Source organism: Cryptotermes secundus, unplaced genomic scaffold (assembly GCF_002891405.2).
Source record: "Cryptotermes secundus unplaced genomic scaffold, Csec_1.0 scaffold154, whole genome shotgun sequence".
NCBI classification, from domain to species: Eukaryota; Metazoa; Arthropoda; class Insecta; order Blattodea; family Kalotermitidae; genus Cryptotermes; species Cryptotermes secundus.
The window spans coordinates 192,915-211,991 of NW_019727787.1; the positions used below are offsets into that span (position 1 = coordinate 192,915).

Sequence of the window (19,077 nt, forward strand, 5' to 3'; positions counted from 1 at the left end):
GGCAGCACTGCTATGAAAGTGCTTACGAATATTTCCTCCTCTAACTTCTCAAAACAAAGCTGACCTCTATTGGCTCACCAGGTCATAAACAGTCATATCTAAACGTAAATAGTTTCGAAACCAGTACCCTGATAAACGATTTCATTGTTCAGAGCTAACAAATAAACATCTGACATGAACGTTCATGAGTTTGTTTGGGTTTCAAACCCAAGGTCAAACTGCCAGCACTCACAAAGGAAGCACGTGGCTTGTCCCTAAAAATTATAACATTCGGCCAGCTCGGGGTGCTACTTGATGCGAATAATTATAACATTCGGCCGTTAAAGGTTAAGGGAGGAACATAGACTGAGGGTGTTTGAGAACAGGGTCTTGAGGAGAATATTTGGACTGAAGAGAGATGAAGTGATAGGAGGTCGGAGAAAACTGGATAATGAGGAGCTTCATAACTTGTACTCTTCTCCAAGTATAATTAGAATGATCAAGTCAAGGACGATGAGGTGGGCAGGTCATGTAACACGAATGCGGGAGACGAAGAATGCGTACAGGATATTGGTGGGAAAGCCTGAAGGAAAGAGACCACAGGGAAGACCAAGGCATAGGTGGGTGGACAATATTAGAATGGATCTTAGAGAGATAGGATGGAATGGTATGGATTGGATAGACCTGGCTCAGGATAGGGACCAGCGGAGGGCTCTCGTGAACACGGTAATGAACCTTTGGCTTCCATAAAATGCTGGGAAATTCTTGAGTAGCTGCAGAATTGGCAGCTCCTCAGAAGGGCTCAGCTACATGAGTAAGTAAGTAAGTATTATTCATGATTATGTTCCTACATATGTGAACACAGTAATTATGTAAGATCTGATACAGTGGTTTAGATGACCCTCATAAAAGTGAACATGATATGTCAAAGGAAAAAGAAGATTTAATTGTACCTATCCTCAGGCTTTTTAACTTCTGAGAGTGCAATAATATTCCCAAAGTGAGGTCGAACTGCTAAGAGATTTGGACGATCCTCAACATGTGTGGTAACTTCGTGTAATGAAACCTCTTCTGTTATATTTTCCCATGCTGAATACCGTGACTGCGGCACTAAATCCTCATTTCCTGCAGACAGCAAAGGTCTTGCCTGTAACATGAAAAATTTAGTTAAACTGAAAAGATAAAAGGACTATTTCAATAAACATACACATTACACTAAAACATGAAGGGAATATCCCAAAGCAGGTTTTGACTATAAAACACAAATGCCAAGGAGAAGCACAGATATAAAGATGGAAACATAGATTAGGAAAGTTGTCACACAGAAAGAAGAACATGGGAGGAAAGTGAGGAATTTAGGAAATCAGAGACATAAGGATGACCCACATAAAAGTGGAATTGTCATATGAAGAAGAAGAAGAGCAGAACACACAAAAAGGAAAGTGAGGAATTTAGCAAATCACAGACATAAGGATGACCCACATAAAAGTGGAATTGTCATATGAAGAAGAGCAGAACACAAAAAAATATATATAATTGTTTACCTTGAAAACCTTGCATTCATGTATCTTGTATTCCCCAGTGATTCTATGAAACACATCCTGGGCAACATCAATATCTCCAAGCCCACAGTCCCTGATGGATCGAAGCAAGAGATTGTATGTGAATATGTTTGGCTTCACTTTTTTTTGTAACATTTTTCTCCACACCTATAAACCAAATTTCATGGAATTTTCATTTGTAGTAAACTTTTAGTAACATTTTATAATTTTTTGGTACTTTCCTTATTCTGAAAAAAATAAAAGTAGACTTATCACCTTGCTGTGTGTCTGTAAGTGTATCCCCACCAACTTCTTAATGCCTAACACATATCGTAACTACAAGTAACTATAGTGTTACAACTAATTCACACACTCTACAATTCACTATAGCATGCACTAAATCTTCTCTGGTTGTTGTCAGGTAATGGCTTCCAATACAACAGCTTCCTCAGCTTCTGTGTTCATGTCCTCAGTGGCTGATGACTGTCTCAAAATTAACTATACTCTGGACATGACCTGTTTATAACACTTCAGCATGGACCACACAGAAAGCACTGCCCAACAGTTCTTCTATTGTTGGATAACACAGCTATCACAGACTGCATTAAGAACACCACTTCACAGTTACACCATTCTTGTGTGTTATGGCCATTGCTTAGCAACAGTTGTTGTTTACAATTCCATTATCTAGGAACAGCTGTTGCATAGGGTGGGGGGCAGAAACTTCCTTTTTTTGAAGGCGAATTGAAGAAAAATTATTGCTGATAGACAAAATTTATGTTTAGCTAATGAAAGAACATACTTTAGAGTTTTAAATCATGTAGTTTTAAAAATAATATCTTAAAGGTGGTGGCCACCGTTCTCTATGCACTGATGCAAACGTTTTCTGAAGTTCCCCTCTGCACGTTCCAACATGTGCACCGGAATTTTGGCTACTTCCTGCTGAATAACATTCTTCGGCTGGTGTTCAAAAACCTCTGCCTTGAGGTATCCCTATAAAAAATCACAGGGCGTTAGATCAGGTGAGTGTGCTGCCCACAGAATGTCACCTTGAAGCGAGATGAGCCGTCCAGGGAATTTTCCCCTCAAAGCTGTCATCAAAGCTCAGGCTGTGTGGGCCATGGCACCATCCTGTTGGAACCAGACATTTCCTAGATGCATTTCTTCAAGAGCTGGTTCGAAAAAGTTTTTAACCATGTCCACATACCACTGTGACTTGACAGTGTAACTGCATGATTGTCTTCTTCAAAAAATTAAGGGCCAATAACTCCAACTCTCAACAACGCAGACCATACTGTCACATTATCAATGTGAAGTGGCCTCTCATGGTGCTCTCTGGGATTGTTACCACTCCAATAGTGCATATTCTGCTTGCTGACATATCCAGATAGGTGAAAATGTTTCTCATCACTAAAGAAAACAAGTGCGTCGGGGGGTAATGTTTCCAATAACATTTCGCACCCCGTTATTCGGTTCTGGAAATCACGTGGTGACAATTCTTGCATAACCATCTTGTAGGCATAGAAATTAAGAGGTGTGTGAAGAATTCGGCACATTGAACGACTGGATATGTCCAGGGCGACTGCATGTTGCGAACGGAGCGTCTCGGAGATCTCAAAATCGAGTGTTGAACTGCCTCCACATTTTCTGGCATCATAAGGGTCTGTTGTCATCCTGATGATTTTTTCACCACACTCCTGGTTCTCCTAAGTTCTCTACCCACAAAACAATCGATTCCTGGTTGGGAACCAGACCTCTATTCCGAAGTGAGTATGGAACACATGCTGCACCGCCACATAGGAATGGTTATTCGAAAAATAGGCTTCGACAGCAAGCGCACGCTGCTCACTCATCCACCTCATGTTTCCTACTGAGGGGTATTAGACAGAAACTTCCACGACTGCTGTGTTTGCCGAGCCTATCCCCACTTTTCTGCAACCTCCCATCCCTTCACAATGTGTCTTCACAAAAAGGAAGTTTCTGCACCCCACCCTATACAACTGCTTATCTTGTGGTCATTGCCTAGCAACTGGTCTACATGCCACCATAGCCAATCTCAGTAACATACTTCACAAATCCCTCTCATCAGCAGTATCTACACTGCAGCACACTAATCATTGAACGATACCCTTAATATTATTACTTCTTTCTTATGTGCACATAATTAAGCACCACCCCATTTGTCATATCAAATAAATAATCTGTAATAAAAAGGAAGCATGCGATTAGCCCTACCTAGAGCTGTATAAAGCATACACTTTAAACAAAAAACATCAGTTATGCTGCCTGACATAACTAATGTAGTAAAAGTAAACAGATGTCACCCAAAATATGATCTTGGCAAGATTTACTTAAGAATTTCTGTAATACATTTTGTTATAATCTTTCTAGTCAAAGTTAGAGAGACTTGAAAAAATTCTGGTTTAAGATTACAATAGAGCTCTAAATAACAAGAAGTTCTGGATGAACTAATTGCCTACTTTCATTTCACCATAAATTCAATATTTTATATAAATGGGGCAAAATTTCAACAATATTGTCACATGTATGGAGTAACTACAGCCGAGGTTTGGATTGATGACTGGATATATTGAACTCTTTGATACAACTCACGACTACACTTCTCCACACACACTAGTGTCCACAGTCACATCTTCTCTAGTTGCTGCTTGGTAGCAGCTTCCAATGGCAGACATTCCCCTTCCTCTTGGTTCCTGAATGGTCTCCGGCTTCAGCTACCCGCTTCTCACAGCAACAGTTCAAGACGACTGAAGTGCAATAGTCCTTTAACTTAACTCACGCACTCACCAACCAACTCCTCACTAACTTCGCTGATTTCTCCCTAATTTCTCCTGCTTATAACATCTTGGCATGGACTGCAGAGAAAACACAGCTTCCTGTTATTGTTGTATCATCTTGTTGATGTGGAATTGTTGCATTCATGTCTGCTGAGGAGCCATTGCCTACCAATGGCTGTTATAAAGTTGTTTACTTTGTGGTTGTTGCCTAGCAATGGGTATACATGTGACATTATATACAATAGAGGCCCATTAATGGGTTTACATCCATGAAACTAGTGTCTGGATAAAATCAAGTTTATGGCTTCACATGAAGAATCTGTGTGGCCCCTATATTCATATTATCAAAGGGAAGTGTATGTGAGATGAGCTGTTAGAACTGCTTTACATGGCATGGTTTTCATACCAAGTTTCATGGTATGAGTTTAAGCAATCAAATATATCAAGGTTATTACTTCATCAATTTGAGAGGCTGCATTGTTGCTATTACTAAGAAGAATAATTTATGACGTATACCATTCAAATGGCCTCATATGCTATGATACATATGAGATGATTGGTTCAGGAATTCAAGTAATATTAAGGGCATCACATCACTGATTTCTGAGGCTGCAGCATTGATTTTGCTGATAAGTACAAGGTTCAAACTGGCTCTGGTGGCATGACATACATACCAAATTTCATAAAGAATTGTTCTGGCATTCAAGTAATATTAAGCTCATTACCTTAACAATTTCAAAGGCCGCAGTGTTGGCATCACTGAAGAGAGGGGTTTATAAAGTATCCATTGAGAAGGGTTCACCATGTTCTGTGATGATCAGTTCTGGCATTCAAGTAATATTTGGCTTATTACATCAACAATTTGAGAGGCTTCAATGTTGGTATTAATGATAGGAGGGATTTATGGAGTATACCTTAACATGGTCTCTGGTGGCATACTATGCATACAAAGTTTCATGACATAAAGTGTGCTCTTATTTTTTCAAAATGAAGATAGTAGGCTAATAACATCCTCACAGATAATGAGAATGAGTAACATATCAAGTAACTTTTGTTTCTCAAGAATTTGACGAATCTTCAATTTAAATAAAGAGAGGAGATGTCTCATTCTAACTACACTACGCAAATATATCATCTTTTACCCCCCAAATTCAGAGAGAACACTGCAACTACAGGTCTCTTTCCAATACATAAGTTTTCTTCAGGTGTATCTTTGGCTACTATAACAGCAAAGTTCATAACTTTATACTGTAGAGTCTGAAAAGGATTCCTTACGTTTTCTGTTGTAACAGTGATAATATATGGAATGCCACTCTTTTAATTTACAATCATTTTTGTTTCCAATGAGCAGCTGACATGAGGGTCTATAGGGTTTCAGCAGGATGCTAAGAATCACTAAAGATACAAAAATTAGCATGGATTTGACATTCTCATGGCAGTGACTATGAAAAGAATGGCCTTCTGGGACATAAGATCATGTACTTCAGAAAGAGCCCAAAGTATTGGCAGAACATATCGCCTCCATCTTCAGGGTAAAAAAGTAACTCAAACAAGAAATCATCATAAGCAGAAAAAAAAAGCTTGTCAGTTTCTTTTACCTTTAAGGTGGTGACATCTTCCCCTGAAATCTCAGATTCTGTTTGAATTACAGAGCATTAAAACCCAGTCAACCACACTCTTCAGAAACCAGCATGTTATGAAACACTACTCATTTTCAGAGTAGCCATGACATTTCAATTCCTCATAATCATAAACAAAATGGAAAGTGAATAAAAAAGTTGTCAGTTAAGTTTTATATATACCAATAAAGCATGTCTGAAGCCTGCATCTTTGTCTGTAATACAAGCCTGCAGCAGGAAATTGAATGTCTCATCTGAAATAGCAACCTTCTTCTCTGTCATTTCATCTACTAAAGTGAATGCAGTTGACAGATCTCCACATCTTCCAAATGCTAAAATGGGAAAAAAATATATGAATATAAATGACACAGTTAACTGAATAATACATTTCACCCAAGTACTATATGTGGATGTTCATAGACTGTTGAATGTATGTTCAATACTCAAACCTTTAATCATGGCATGGTAATTAGAAACATTTGGTTCATAACCCTTTTCAAACATCAGCATTCGCAAATGGTGTGCACGTTTAAGACCATCATCAGACCATGGACTATTAGCACATGCATTAAATAATCCAGTGTAGATGGAAGCAGTTACTTTGAGGGCTCGTTTTTTCATCTGCAATGAAAAAAAGTTACACTATTAGTTGCCAACTTTATATGTAGTAAAAATTATGGAGTTAGCCTACAATGATGCAATATGAGAAACCAGAAATTTTACTTTCATAAAGGCTTCAAGAAATGTGTGAACAGACCAACCAATAGACAAACAGGTTCACACACAAACATTTTTTTTTGTCTCACTGCTGAAGAGAGTCAAAGTTTGTTCACCATTGATAATAAACTTAAAGCCTGTAACTTTAGAACTGGCCCAAGATACAATAAATAGAATATGTTTAAATTTACACATATAAGTCTATACACTTACTATAAGTTTCATATGTATAAGAGTCGGGGGCACGCGGTAGCATAGTTGGTTGAGGGGCTATGCTACAAGCTGGAAATCACAGGTTCAATTCCTGATGAGGTCATTGGACTTTTTTCATTTGACCTAATCCTTCCAGCCTCTAACAGAAATGAGTACCAGGAATTAATTAAATAATTTTCCTGGGGAGTAAAGTGCGGCCAGCGCATAAGGCTAACACCCTTACCGCCATCTTTGAGCCGATTGTCTAGATAGTGTGGGACCCTCAACATCTCACAACCCTATGGGCCTTCACAGCCTGGTACAGGGACAACTTTACTTACTTATATATAAGAGCCTGTAACCTAAACAAGTTCCAATATCACATACATACAAATAATTAAGAGAAGTTAACAGAGGCATGAAACATGGCTGTAGCCTCTCACCATTACAGAGTTAGAACATTATCTTACAGAAGTGAATCTGAACACCAAGAAGAACTGATAAGCCTGATATCAGCAAAAATATGTTTCATGAGGACTCTGGAATACACCCTTTCTGGCCACAAAAGAAATGCAGAAACTATAAGGGAACTATAAATTCTGTAAGCAAACAAAACTCATAGATTACAGAAGAAGAAAGAATATGTCAAAATGAGCATAAACAAATTCCAAAAAAAGGTCTTAACATGTAAATGAAGAGGAAGAAGCTTGGGAGGACCTCAAAAATGAACATGACGATTCTGATTTGAAATATCTGTAAGAGGCTTCTCCAGGCATAAGAGAAGAAATTATGATCACACATATAAACAAAATGGTGTTAATTACTTAAAGTTCACTACTTCATCAAAGAAGAAAAGTGGAGTCAAAAGGATTTCTTTTAATTATACTTCAAATTGCTGTATATAAAGGATTGCTACTTAATTTTGGGTGGGAGGTGAGTGCTACAATTTCATTTTTGTACAACAAATATATTTTCAATACACTGTAAAGCCAGAACTGAGCTGTGAAAATCACACGTATGTCACCTGAATTTGCCTGGAACATTTCTAATTTACTGACTATAACTGCAATAAACAAAACATGTATTCACAGGCAAATAAAAATCTGTGAAACTTTCTAATTATCTGTACATGAATCACTTCTCGTAGCATCTACCATAATTATGGCAACTTATGATTTTCTTCTCCAAAACAAATTCTTTGCTATTACTGCCCCAGATTACTCCTTATGACATAACAATGAAATTAAGTAAAAGTAAAATGATTCTGAAGTTCTCTACCAGAGCAAATGTGCATGTCACTGCAAAATGTATGCTTAATTTTGGTATTATATGGTCTATGTAACTTTTAATTTAAATTTAAATAGCTATGAATTTCAAAACCTTGCTTCTTGAATAGTTACTATAAGTAAAGTAAAGAAAGTAAAGGTATCTCTGTAACAGGCCATGGAGGCCCATAGGGTTATGAGATGTTGAGGTTCCCACATTTTCTAGACAATCAGCTCATAGATGGCAGTAAGATTGTCAGCCTTACACAGTGGCAGCACCATACCCCCAAGAACATTCCAAGAATTTTCTTGGAATTCATTTCTGTTAGAGGCTGAGTTGATTTCAGGGCCATAGTGCAGCTGGAAGGATTAGGTAATTGAAATAATCCAATGACCTCATCGGGATTCGTTCCCGCAACCTTCCGGCTTGTAGCAATAGTGCCTCAACCAACTTTGCTACCACGTGCCCCTCATAGTTATTATGGTAACTTGTACTGATGTCAGATATTGGCTTGTGGCTAATAACAGGCTTTATTAAGTTTACTTTGAAAATTTTAATGTAAACTATATACAGCATGGCCCAGGCTTTGACTTAGTATTAACTATTGAAGCATGCAATGAACAATGTTCTGTAACATGACAACATTTACAGTAGATCATGGAGATTAGTTATCAATCTTCCCAAGAGTGCTAGTACCACACTGTTCCCACTCATGCACCAGTTTACACAAGATGGCTGATGAAGAATGACTGTCTGTAGAACATTGCATAAAAACAATGTTGTTATTTGAAGAAAGCAGTCTTCTGGGATTTGGCACCGTGTATATGTGGTGTTAACCGACGTTTCGGAGGAACATATCGCCTCCATCTTCAGGGTAGAAGAAAAAGTATAAGAAATCTGCAAGCGACAAGACCGTGAGAACGGTCTGCTTTTACCGTTCTCACGGTCTTGTCGCTTGCAGATTTCTTATACTTTTTCTTCTACCCTGAAGATGGAGGCGATATGTTCCTCCGAAACGTCGGTTAACACCACATATACACGGTGCCAAATCCCAGAAGACTGCTTTCTTCATAGTCACCGCCGTGAAAGCCTCAAATCTTACAAGAAGTGCTATGATCACACCAAGGCGGTTCAATTCCCATTTTCAAATGAAATGGGCCCTTCATTAAAAACAATTAATAAATTTTATAACCAGGTTAATAATGGCTGGCCTTCTGTGTTCTCCAGAGAACATTGATGCTGTTAGCATGGTACTGCAAAGAAGCCCCAGGAAATCAACAACGGAGGCTGCAACACAACTAGGGATATCCAGATGACTGGGACAACGAATATTGAAAAGCGACTAGAATTTGTATCCGTACAAAATGATGACAGTATTGCCTGAACTTAAAAGTTTAAAACAAACATCAAAGAATGCCATTTCCTGAATGGACTCAGAATAATGAGGTTTCATTCAGCAATGTTTGGTTGGCTTTCTGACGAGGCACACTTCCACATGGACAGTGTGGTTAATAAAGAAAATGCATGATTTTGTGTGTCAAAGAATCTACATGTAATTAATGATAAGATGCATCATGCACTGATATTTACAGTGGGGATCACCATCTCAAGTCATGGACTGCTGGAGCTAATTTTCTTTGAAAGGACAGTGAACAGTGTACACTATTTAAGCATGTTGTGAAAAGTTTTGTGCCTCACCTTCTTGCCACAGGTGGATTGCCATTACGAGGGGCGTTCAAGTTCTAAGGTCTCTGATTTTTTTTCTCAGGACTGGAAGCAGATAGACACATGCAGTTTAGTTTAAAATACGTGTGCACTCTTTGTGAATGCGTGACAGAGATGGCAGCACTGTATGGCACACAGAACTCTAGTGGTGGCGGCGAAAGTGAGGGGTGTTTTTGATACCTAAAATGGCGACGTTTTTGTTACCAGAACAGTGAGTAATCATTCGTTTTCTCCACTTGCATGGTGTGACACCCATTGAAATTCATCACCAGTTGAGTGAGACATGTGGTGATGGTCTCATGAATGTGAAAAATGTGCATTCGTGGGTGTGACAGTTCAAAGAAGGCCGAACGTCATGTGACAATGAACCAAAACAAGCTTGGCCTCGCACCAGCCGGTCTGACAACATGGTCGAGCAAGTTGAGAAAGTTGTTCTGGAGGATCGCCGATTGAGTGTGGAAAACATCACCTCCAAAGTTGGCATTTCCGTGGGATCTGTGCACACAATACTTCATGAAGACCTGCGAATGCGGAAAGTGTCCTCCAGGTGGGAGCCAAGAATTCTGGCGGACGACCACAAGGCTGCGCGGATGGCAATTTGCCAGGCGACGTTGACACGTGATGACGGCATGAATGGGACTTTCTTTTCATCAATTGTGATAATGGATGAGACATGGATGCCGTTTTTCAATCCTGAAACGAAACGCCAATCAGCTCAATTGAAGCACACACACTCACCACCTCCAAAAAATTTCGGGTAAGCGTCAGTGCTGAAAAAATGATGGTGGCCATGTTTTGGGACAGAGATTGCATAATCCTTACTCACTGCATTCCAAAGGGCACTATGGTGACAGGTGCATCCTACCAAGATGTTTTGAAGAACAAGCTCCTTCCAGCACTGCGAGAAAATGGCCGGAAAAGGCTGCACGTGTGCTCTTTCACCAGGACAATGCACCAGAGCATTTGGCATATGCGACACAGCAATTTCTTTGGAAAACAACCTTGAAGTGGTTCTCATGCTCCCTACTCGCCTGACCTGGCTCCTAGCGATTTTTGGCTTTTCCCAATGATGAAAGACACTCTCCGTGGGCGTGCATTCACCAGTCATGTCGCTATTGCATCAGCGATTTTCCAGTGGTCCAAACAGACTCCTACACAGCAATTTCTTTGGACAACAACCTTGAAGTGGTTCTCATGCTCCCTACTCGCCTGACCTGGTTCCTAGCGATTTTTGGCTTTTCCCAATGATGAAAGACACTCTCCGTGGGCGTACATTCACCAGTCATGTCGCTATTGCATCAGCAATTTTCCAGTGGTCCAAACAGACTTCTACAGAAGCGTTCGCAGCGGCCATGGAATCATGGCGTCGACATGAAAAATGTGTATGGCTGCAGGGAGATTACGTTGAAAAGTGACAGAAGTTTCAAATTTTTGTATGATTATTGTGTGAGAAAAAAAATTGGAGACCTTAGAACTTGAACACACAATGTATAAACTCAGTGGTTTATGCAGGATGGAGCCAAGCCACACACAACAAATGTTGTTTTGGACTTTTGGTGTGACACTTTTGACTCACGTGTCATCTCAAACCAATTGCTTGATAGTTTCGCATGTGGACAGAACTGGCTCTGGAATAGTCCTGATTTAAACCTATGAGACTACTTTCTTTGGAGTTTCATGAAATAAAAGATTTTTCTGAAAAACTATGAATAGTGGAACTGAGAGCACAAATCATTCAGGCCCACAATGAGATAACTGAGGATATGTGCCGTCGAGTATTCAGCAATATCAAAGTTCATGTTGAAGAAGCTGCCAGATGTAAAGGTGGTCATACTGAACACTTGATTCACAGAGAATAAATCTCTATGCAATGGTCTTTCTCTTTGTATGCTGGTTTCTAGTGCTGTAACTGAAATAAAGATTTTATTAATAGATCAAATATTGGATCATTTCATGCACCACCCTGTACAAATTATTGACTAGAGCAAGGATATTTTGAAGTAATCTCACAAGTACCATACACATGAAGAACTGTGCATATATGGAGTGGTTAGTTATCTGTATTCACCACAGAATGAAATGGATGAAGTCCTGTAGTGCTGCATCGAGTTTGTGTTGCTTACAAACATGGAGAGGTCGTCCCTCCATTTTTATTCATAATGGATGAAATATTGAGCTTTCCAAGTCTCCTTGAAAAACTTTATCTCAGAATCAGCATTGTTATATTGTCTATGTTAATTATCATACATAAGGTTTGGATTGATAAATGGATTTACTCGATACTTGTAACTTGTACATACAAATGAAGATAAGCCTCACTAATTTACACACACACTATAAATAACAACTACATTACACATGAAGTCTTCTGTTTGTTTTTCAGTTATCATTAGTCCTTGCTTGGTTATGGCTGACAAGAGCAATTCCTCACAGCCAACCATGAACTGCCACTTGCAACTAATGAAGGCTCTCAACTGCTGCTGCTGGTTGTTATACAGCCCTGGCAGGGACTGCATACAAAATTTCATGTCCTTTATTGCTCTGTCACTATTTGCTGCCGTGGAAATGTATTTACAGTGCCGCTGCCTAGCAATGATAGCCCCACTCATTCCATTACTCTGGCTTTCAGCCATCATGATACATTGCTCCATCCTGAAGGCTGCTTGCAGGAAGCAGCCCACAGGCATATCACCCTTTCTTCATCCTGAAGGGGACATGCCTGTGACATCAGGTCTGCCATCACATTCCTGATTGGCACCTCTGTGTCATGCTGGTCCAAATGCTTCTGCTTCCGGTCTCAGCAGTGTACAGTCTTCATTCCTTGTGTTTCTGGTCTTGCACTGACGTTGTCCAACAGCTTCTCCTTATGGTTGCCTGTCTTGAAGCTTTGGTCCTTTCATGTGTGCACCTTCCTCAATATGTTTCTGCAACTGGCAGTCTCCAGTCATTGTTACAGGAACCATTTGTGTTTAAGAATTTATGTAGTACAAAACTATATTATAATTGCAGGTGAAGGGTATTCTATCAATATTTGGAGGACTATCATGTGAGACTCCCCACACAGGTTCCAAGACAAACATATGTGTATATGTACAAAAAGAGCAAAAAAATATTTTAAAACGTTTTAATACAGTAGTAGCTGAATGCTTAAACTCTGATGTCATGTATAACTTTTGTTTTACTATAATTGTAAATGTAATTATTTAATTCCAGGGGGGTAGAATTGGTGAAAAATTTACATATATAACTGCAAAGCACTTCTTCACATGTTCAGCATGATGGTCTCCTAAGACCAAAACATGTAAAGTCTTTATGTAATTAAATCAAATTTGTTGCACTTGGTGGTGGTGTTCACTTGAAGTCGAATAGCATGAAGGATCAGAATGTCTTGTATGAAAATGAACTACAAAAGTCTCACCAATACACTCTCTACGTCACTACAACTACAGCACACACAAAGACTTCTGCCCTTTATTCTGCTGTCACTAGTTCTTGCTAGGCAGCAGCTGCTAACAACACAGATTCTTCACAGTCAACCACAAACTGATACAGCTCACTTGAAACTAATGATGACTCTTAACCTTTATCGGACGAACGTCATCATATGATGTCGTTAAAAGTAAGGGCAGCTGGCCGAATGTCATCATATGATGTCGCGGTTTCCACGTGTGTAAGGTTTTTTTTAATATTATATTAAAAATATAAATTGTTGTTCTATTTACATGATTTTTGGTCACCATCTTTATAAGGAGACAGCCTTCCTTCCTGCATGATCTAATGTAATCTAGCGACGTCTAGCGACGTTATATGACGTTAAAAGTAAGGACAAATTGAAGAACGACATCATATGATGTCGTGCATTCCACGCGTGTAAAGATTTTTTTAAAATTAAATTTAAAATATAAATTGTTCTATTTACATAATTTTTGGCCACAACCTTTATAAGGTGACAGCCTTCCCTCCTGCGTGATCTAATGTAATCTACCGACGTCATATGGCCGAACGACCTCATATGATTTCGCACATTGTACGCGTGTAAAGATTTTTTTAAAATTAAATTTAAAATTAAATTTTTGCTCTACTTACGTAATATATGTTCACCATCTTCATGAGGAAACAGCCTTCCCTCCTGCGTCATCTATGGTAATGTGGCCTTCGTATGATACTGCCGAAAACATTCCGAAATGCAGAGTCCGACGTCGCAGCTCACGCACTTCGTACGAACGCTAGACCGCTTCCCACGCGAAAAGCACACACGACACCTCAGTTGCGATTTGGAGGAAGCAGGCCAGTGATATCAAGCTGCAAGTGATATTTATCCCCGCAGCTACACCGGCATAATTATTCACATCTCTCCAGCCACACTGGTCTGGCGGTCCCCAAGTTGACGACGAAGGTGATGACCCTACGTCCGCGGATTCAGAACTCCTACTTTCATCGCCCCTTTCAGAATCGGTTGAATAGCAGTCCGAATCTGTGTCATTGAACAGCTGTTTTTCACTTTCAGCACCTTCCATATGACATCGTCGTGTATACGGCTCTCTAGCAGTGAATCTCTGTGCGTAGACCACGATAAGAAGCTATAAATCTTAACCTCGAGCCCACACATACAAAAATCTCATTCACGACTTCGCTGAACCCAATATCTACCTCATGATGTCATGGGTGGCTAAACTTATATTGCGATGTTTCAAAATCGTTACAAACACAATGGTTTGACTGCAATGAATGAACGAATGACCGATCTGGCAACACCATATTCTGAGAATGTAATCATGTGTATTTCTAACAGCGAACGAATTTCAGACGCCCACAGTCTCTGCATACCGTCATGTACCATACGATAAATAAGCTTCAACAAGCGATAGTATTGTATGAGGTCGCGACAAGGACTTTTACACTGCTAAAACGCATGGTGCAGAAAATGTATTACACTGCTAGAACGCATGGTGCAGAAAATGTATTACACTGCTAGAACGCATGGTGCAGAAAATGTATGAATTTCGGGATTTTTTTTTAATGTGTAAAATTTTTTTACAGATATTAAAATCTGTAAATTAGAAAATCTGATTCTATATTCTTTCTACATTAAAGGAGCGTTCATTTCGTTCGTTTATCATAAAAAATGTAGAAATTACACCATTTTTAGAAACATGCTTACAATTCCATTGCCCTAGAAGGGGGGGCATTTAAATAAACTCCGTCCAGCTGCCCCTACCGGAAATTAAATGGCCCGTCCGATAAAGGTTGACTGACTGCTAAATTGCTGCCGGCCCTCAGAGCACAGTGAATCTTGATTCCATGTTACAAGGTTCATGACCACAGTTTGTCTGATGACTCTGGGAATGACTATCGACCCTTTTCATATAGCCTTGGTGTGGATCACATAGAAAACACCCGTCCTTTACTGCTACATCACTATCTCCTGTCACAGAAATGTGTTTACTGTGCCACTACCTAGCAATGACTACCTCTACTCATTCAACTATTCTGGCTCTTAACTACACAATATATGTCTTAAGTTCCCACTGTAAATAATTTGTCTTCTGTTTGTAATATAAGGTGCAAGCCACTTAATATGGTTAAAACATTGTTATTATTCATTATTTTAATTGTGAAAGAATGTAGAAAAATTGTAATTCATGACATTCAGTCTTTGTCATCTCTAATTTTCTTAGAGTGTTACCATCCAAGTTCACAAAAAAATTGTTACATATAACTCAGATATGGAAAAAATGAACTCAGGGATATTCATTTTATATTATCTGCAACATATTATTTTTAAAAGCTCAATTAGACTATATTTATAAGATAAATCTTGAATCATTACACTTCTTAATAATGCAAAACTTCTCCATAGGTTCAACCTCCAGAAACTAAAGGAGGCGGAGGGTAAAGAACACTATGGGGGATAAAATCTCAAATGGGTACACAACTTTGGGGACATTAACAGATGTTGGGAAACTACTACAGAGAATATAAAAATTCTGGCCCTGAAGAGTAAAAGCAGATTCTAAAGGGTTCTGACAATGGTGTATAACACACAGAATTACTGGGTTTCTGGACTTCTTTCCATCATCTGGACAATGGGAAAAGTCCAAAAACCAAGTAATTCTGTTTGAAGCAAATAGGTTATTATGAATTTCAGATGCATAAGCCATGGTTTGACAACAATGTTCAGAATTCTTGGATCAAAGGAAACGAGCCAAACTGCAATGGTCACAGGATCCAAGCAAAATAAATGGGGATGTGAGCAATATAAGACGTGAAGCTAGCAGGCAATTTCAGAAGGAAAAAAACAGGGACTATATTAAGGATAAAATTCATGAGCTTGTAATACATTCAAGGAACAAGCACATTCAACACTTCCATAGAGAAATTAATTAATTTAAGAAGGGTTACCAACCTAGAACTTGGAAAGAATGAGAATAATGGTTTACTTGCACATTTCCACATTTGTAATAGTGGAAAAATTACTTCTCTGTTATTAAACGTAGGATCAGTGAGGCTAGGCAGATATAAATGCAAACACCTGAACCTTTTGAGGCTGAAATTGCTAGAGCAAGTTGAAAAGGTATAACTCACCTAGTGATCAAATTCTGGCACACCTAATTTCAACAAGAGGTAAAACATTTATGTTCCGAGATCCATAAACTTACAGTCCCAGAATTACTAGGTTTTTGGACTTTCTCCATCATCCCAAATTGTAGGTAACAGAGGGCATGACATTTCAGAAACTGGATCTGTTTCCCTCTTCAGATGAGAAAGGAATACACCTACTCAAGTGGACCCCTTATCTGACATATTCCATATCCAATGGTGTGTGAACTTGTTTCTCACTCTGTAACTGGCTCTACTTGAATACATTAAATATGAATGAATGAATAGAAAAAGCTAATCTCAATCACTGGACAACTCCTGTCAGATTTACATAGCTATTTCAACATATAAGCCTAGGCTAGTTCGGTGGGAGATAACAACAAACCATAAATAAAAATTGTGATAGAGCACGCACATACGTGAAACTAGAATGGAAAAGGAGGTAGAAATTTGTGAGAAACCTAGCTGACAAAAACCAAGTGCATGAGCAACAATGCGAAGAAATGGGAAAAATTGTGAAGACATAATATCTACCACTAGTGCCATCTGTTGAGTAAAACCAGATCATCTGAGACTGTAACCTTATGGAAATGCATGAAGAGTCTGTCACGTCATACAGATCTTCTCTGCGAGTTAGAAATCTCATTGCTGATGAGGAGTATCCAGATAGGACAAATGTCAAAAATGGGTTGGCTGATTGGATTGGTTAAGCATCCCATATGGGCCAATTCCTTGTACTTCCTACACCTGCTGTTACTTTCAATTTCTAAAATGCAAGGCAATGCTGGCAAGGGCCTGCAGCATATACAAAACACAGATCCGTCCTCTCGTCAAAGAGGGAGCCCCACTGTAACTGTCAAACGGTAATACTTAACTCTTTGACTGGCGCAGGCATGTTTTAACACCCAGGCGATGTCAGCCATTCCCTGGCGTTGGCGTGTTTTAACGCTTTGACAATCTCTTCCCTTTTTTGCTCTCTTGGCACTCATCAACCAAAGACATATATATGAGTTTTTGTGCATGGTTGTAAAAAACCCTTCTAAAATTTGTGGGGGTCTATATTACTGTCAGAACCCTCCAAGAAGGAAAAGGTCAGAAAATATTTCACATTCATTCAGTTTCACCATGGCTTCTCGCAGCAAGTGTCTGCGTGTTCCTACAGACCAGCTGGAAAGTGTTGTGAATGAGATTTGTGCTGATGATGATAGTGGTGATGAAATAATGATTCCTGAATTAGATGAAGTTGATATTGACAATAATACAGTGATAGATAATGATCCACAAGACAGTAATCATGAACATTCACCTACCACGAGTGCAGTGCCTGACACGCCCATCTCATGGACGTACAGAGACAGTGTACCAACAATAGCTCCATTTACTAGTAGTTCCGGCATCAAAATTGATATAACACATAAAATGCACCCCTTTTCATGGATTAAAATTTTTCTGGATGACGACTTAGTAAATCACATCACAACTGAAACCAATCGCTATGCTCACCAGCACTTCAACACACGAGTTAGCTCCTCACTCTCGAGAACACAATTACAAATATGTCACACCAGATGAAATTTGGACATACTTAGGAATTATGTTCATGACAGGAATCGACAAACGCCCTGAAATTGAAGAATATTGGTCCACTAGGCCCCTATTTCACACTCCATGGTATGGACAAAAGATGTCTTTGCGGCGGTCAGATTTCAAAATTTCTTCATTTTGCTGACAATGATGCATGACCAGCTGACTGTGAAGATCGCCTGTATAAAGTTAGGCCAATTATAGACTCATTAGTGGGGAAATTTATGAACACATATATCCCTGAAAAGGAAATTGCAATAGATGAAGGAATGATCGCTTGGAAAGGACGTCTAATCGTCCGAGTATATATGCCTGATAAACCTGATAAGTAGGGTATAAAGGCTTATCTTGTTTGTGAATCGACAGGCGGATATATTTGGAATTTTGAAATTTATTGCGGAAAATCAAGACCTATAAAGGAATTAGCTGTCGATCTGTTGGGGCCACAGCTTCTAGATAAAGGGTATCATCTCTACCAGGATAACTATTACAATAGCGTAGAATTGTGTGAGACGTTATTACAGAGAAATACCTATGTGTGTGGTACCTTCAGATTGGACAGAGGAGCTCCTAAAGAACTAAAGGATGACATAAAATATTTGAAAAAAGGGGAATCTGTTTTCTAGGAAGGGGCAGGTTCTCATGCAGGTGTGGATAGATAAAAGAAATGTCAAACTTATCTCCACTCTTCACACAGCAAAAATCGTGGAATCCGCAAAAACGAATCGCAAAGGAGAAAAAATATACAGACCCGAGGTAATTGGGGACTACAATAAACATATGAGAGGGGTTGACAGGGCTGATCAAATGCTGCATTACTATCCTTGTTCCCGCAAAACTGTAAAGTGGACAAAGAAACTGGTGTTTTTCTTGTTGCAAATGACAGCGTTGAATAGTTTCATTCTATTCAAAAAGAACACAACAAACGAAAAATACAAGAAGAGAAATTACAAATCCAAAGATTTTATAGTGGACTGTGTAGAAAAAATGACAGAACCAAACAAACAGTGTGGAGAGGGAGAAGAGTCAAGGAATGAAGTGGATGACGAATCTATT

The 19,077-nt window shown here is 39.1% G+C and overlaps 1 protein-coding gene across 2 annotated transcripts in view; it reads right to left on the reverse strand.

The window, feature by feature from the left end:
• Positions 1-19,077, reverse strand: part of LOC111864943 (pentatricopeptide repeat-containing protein 1, mitochondrial) — an 83,347-nt gene that overhangs the window by 55,866 nt on the left and 8,404 nt on the right. For both annotated transcript variants that reach the window (XM_023852580.2, XM_033751629.1), the window contains exons 4-7: positions 6,387-6,558; positions 6,121-6,269; positions 1,524-1,688; positions 933-1,126 (exon numbers count right to left, since the gene is read on the reverse strand). In XM_023852580.2, the coding sequence (XP_023708348.1) occupies positions 933-1,126; positions 1,524-1,688; positions 6,121-6,269; positions 6,387-6,558 (680 nt within the window). The remainder of the gene's footprint in view (positions 1-932; positions 1,127-1,523; positions 1,689-6,120; positions 6,270-6,386; positions 6,559-19,077) is intronic.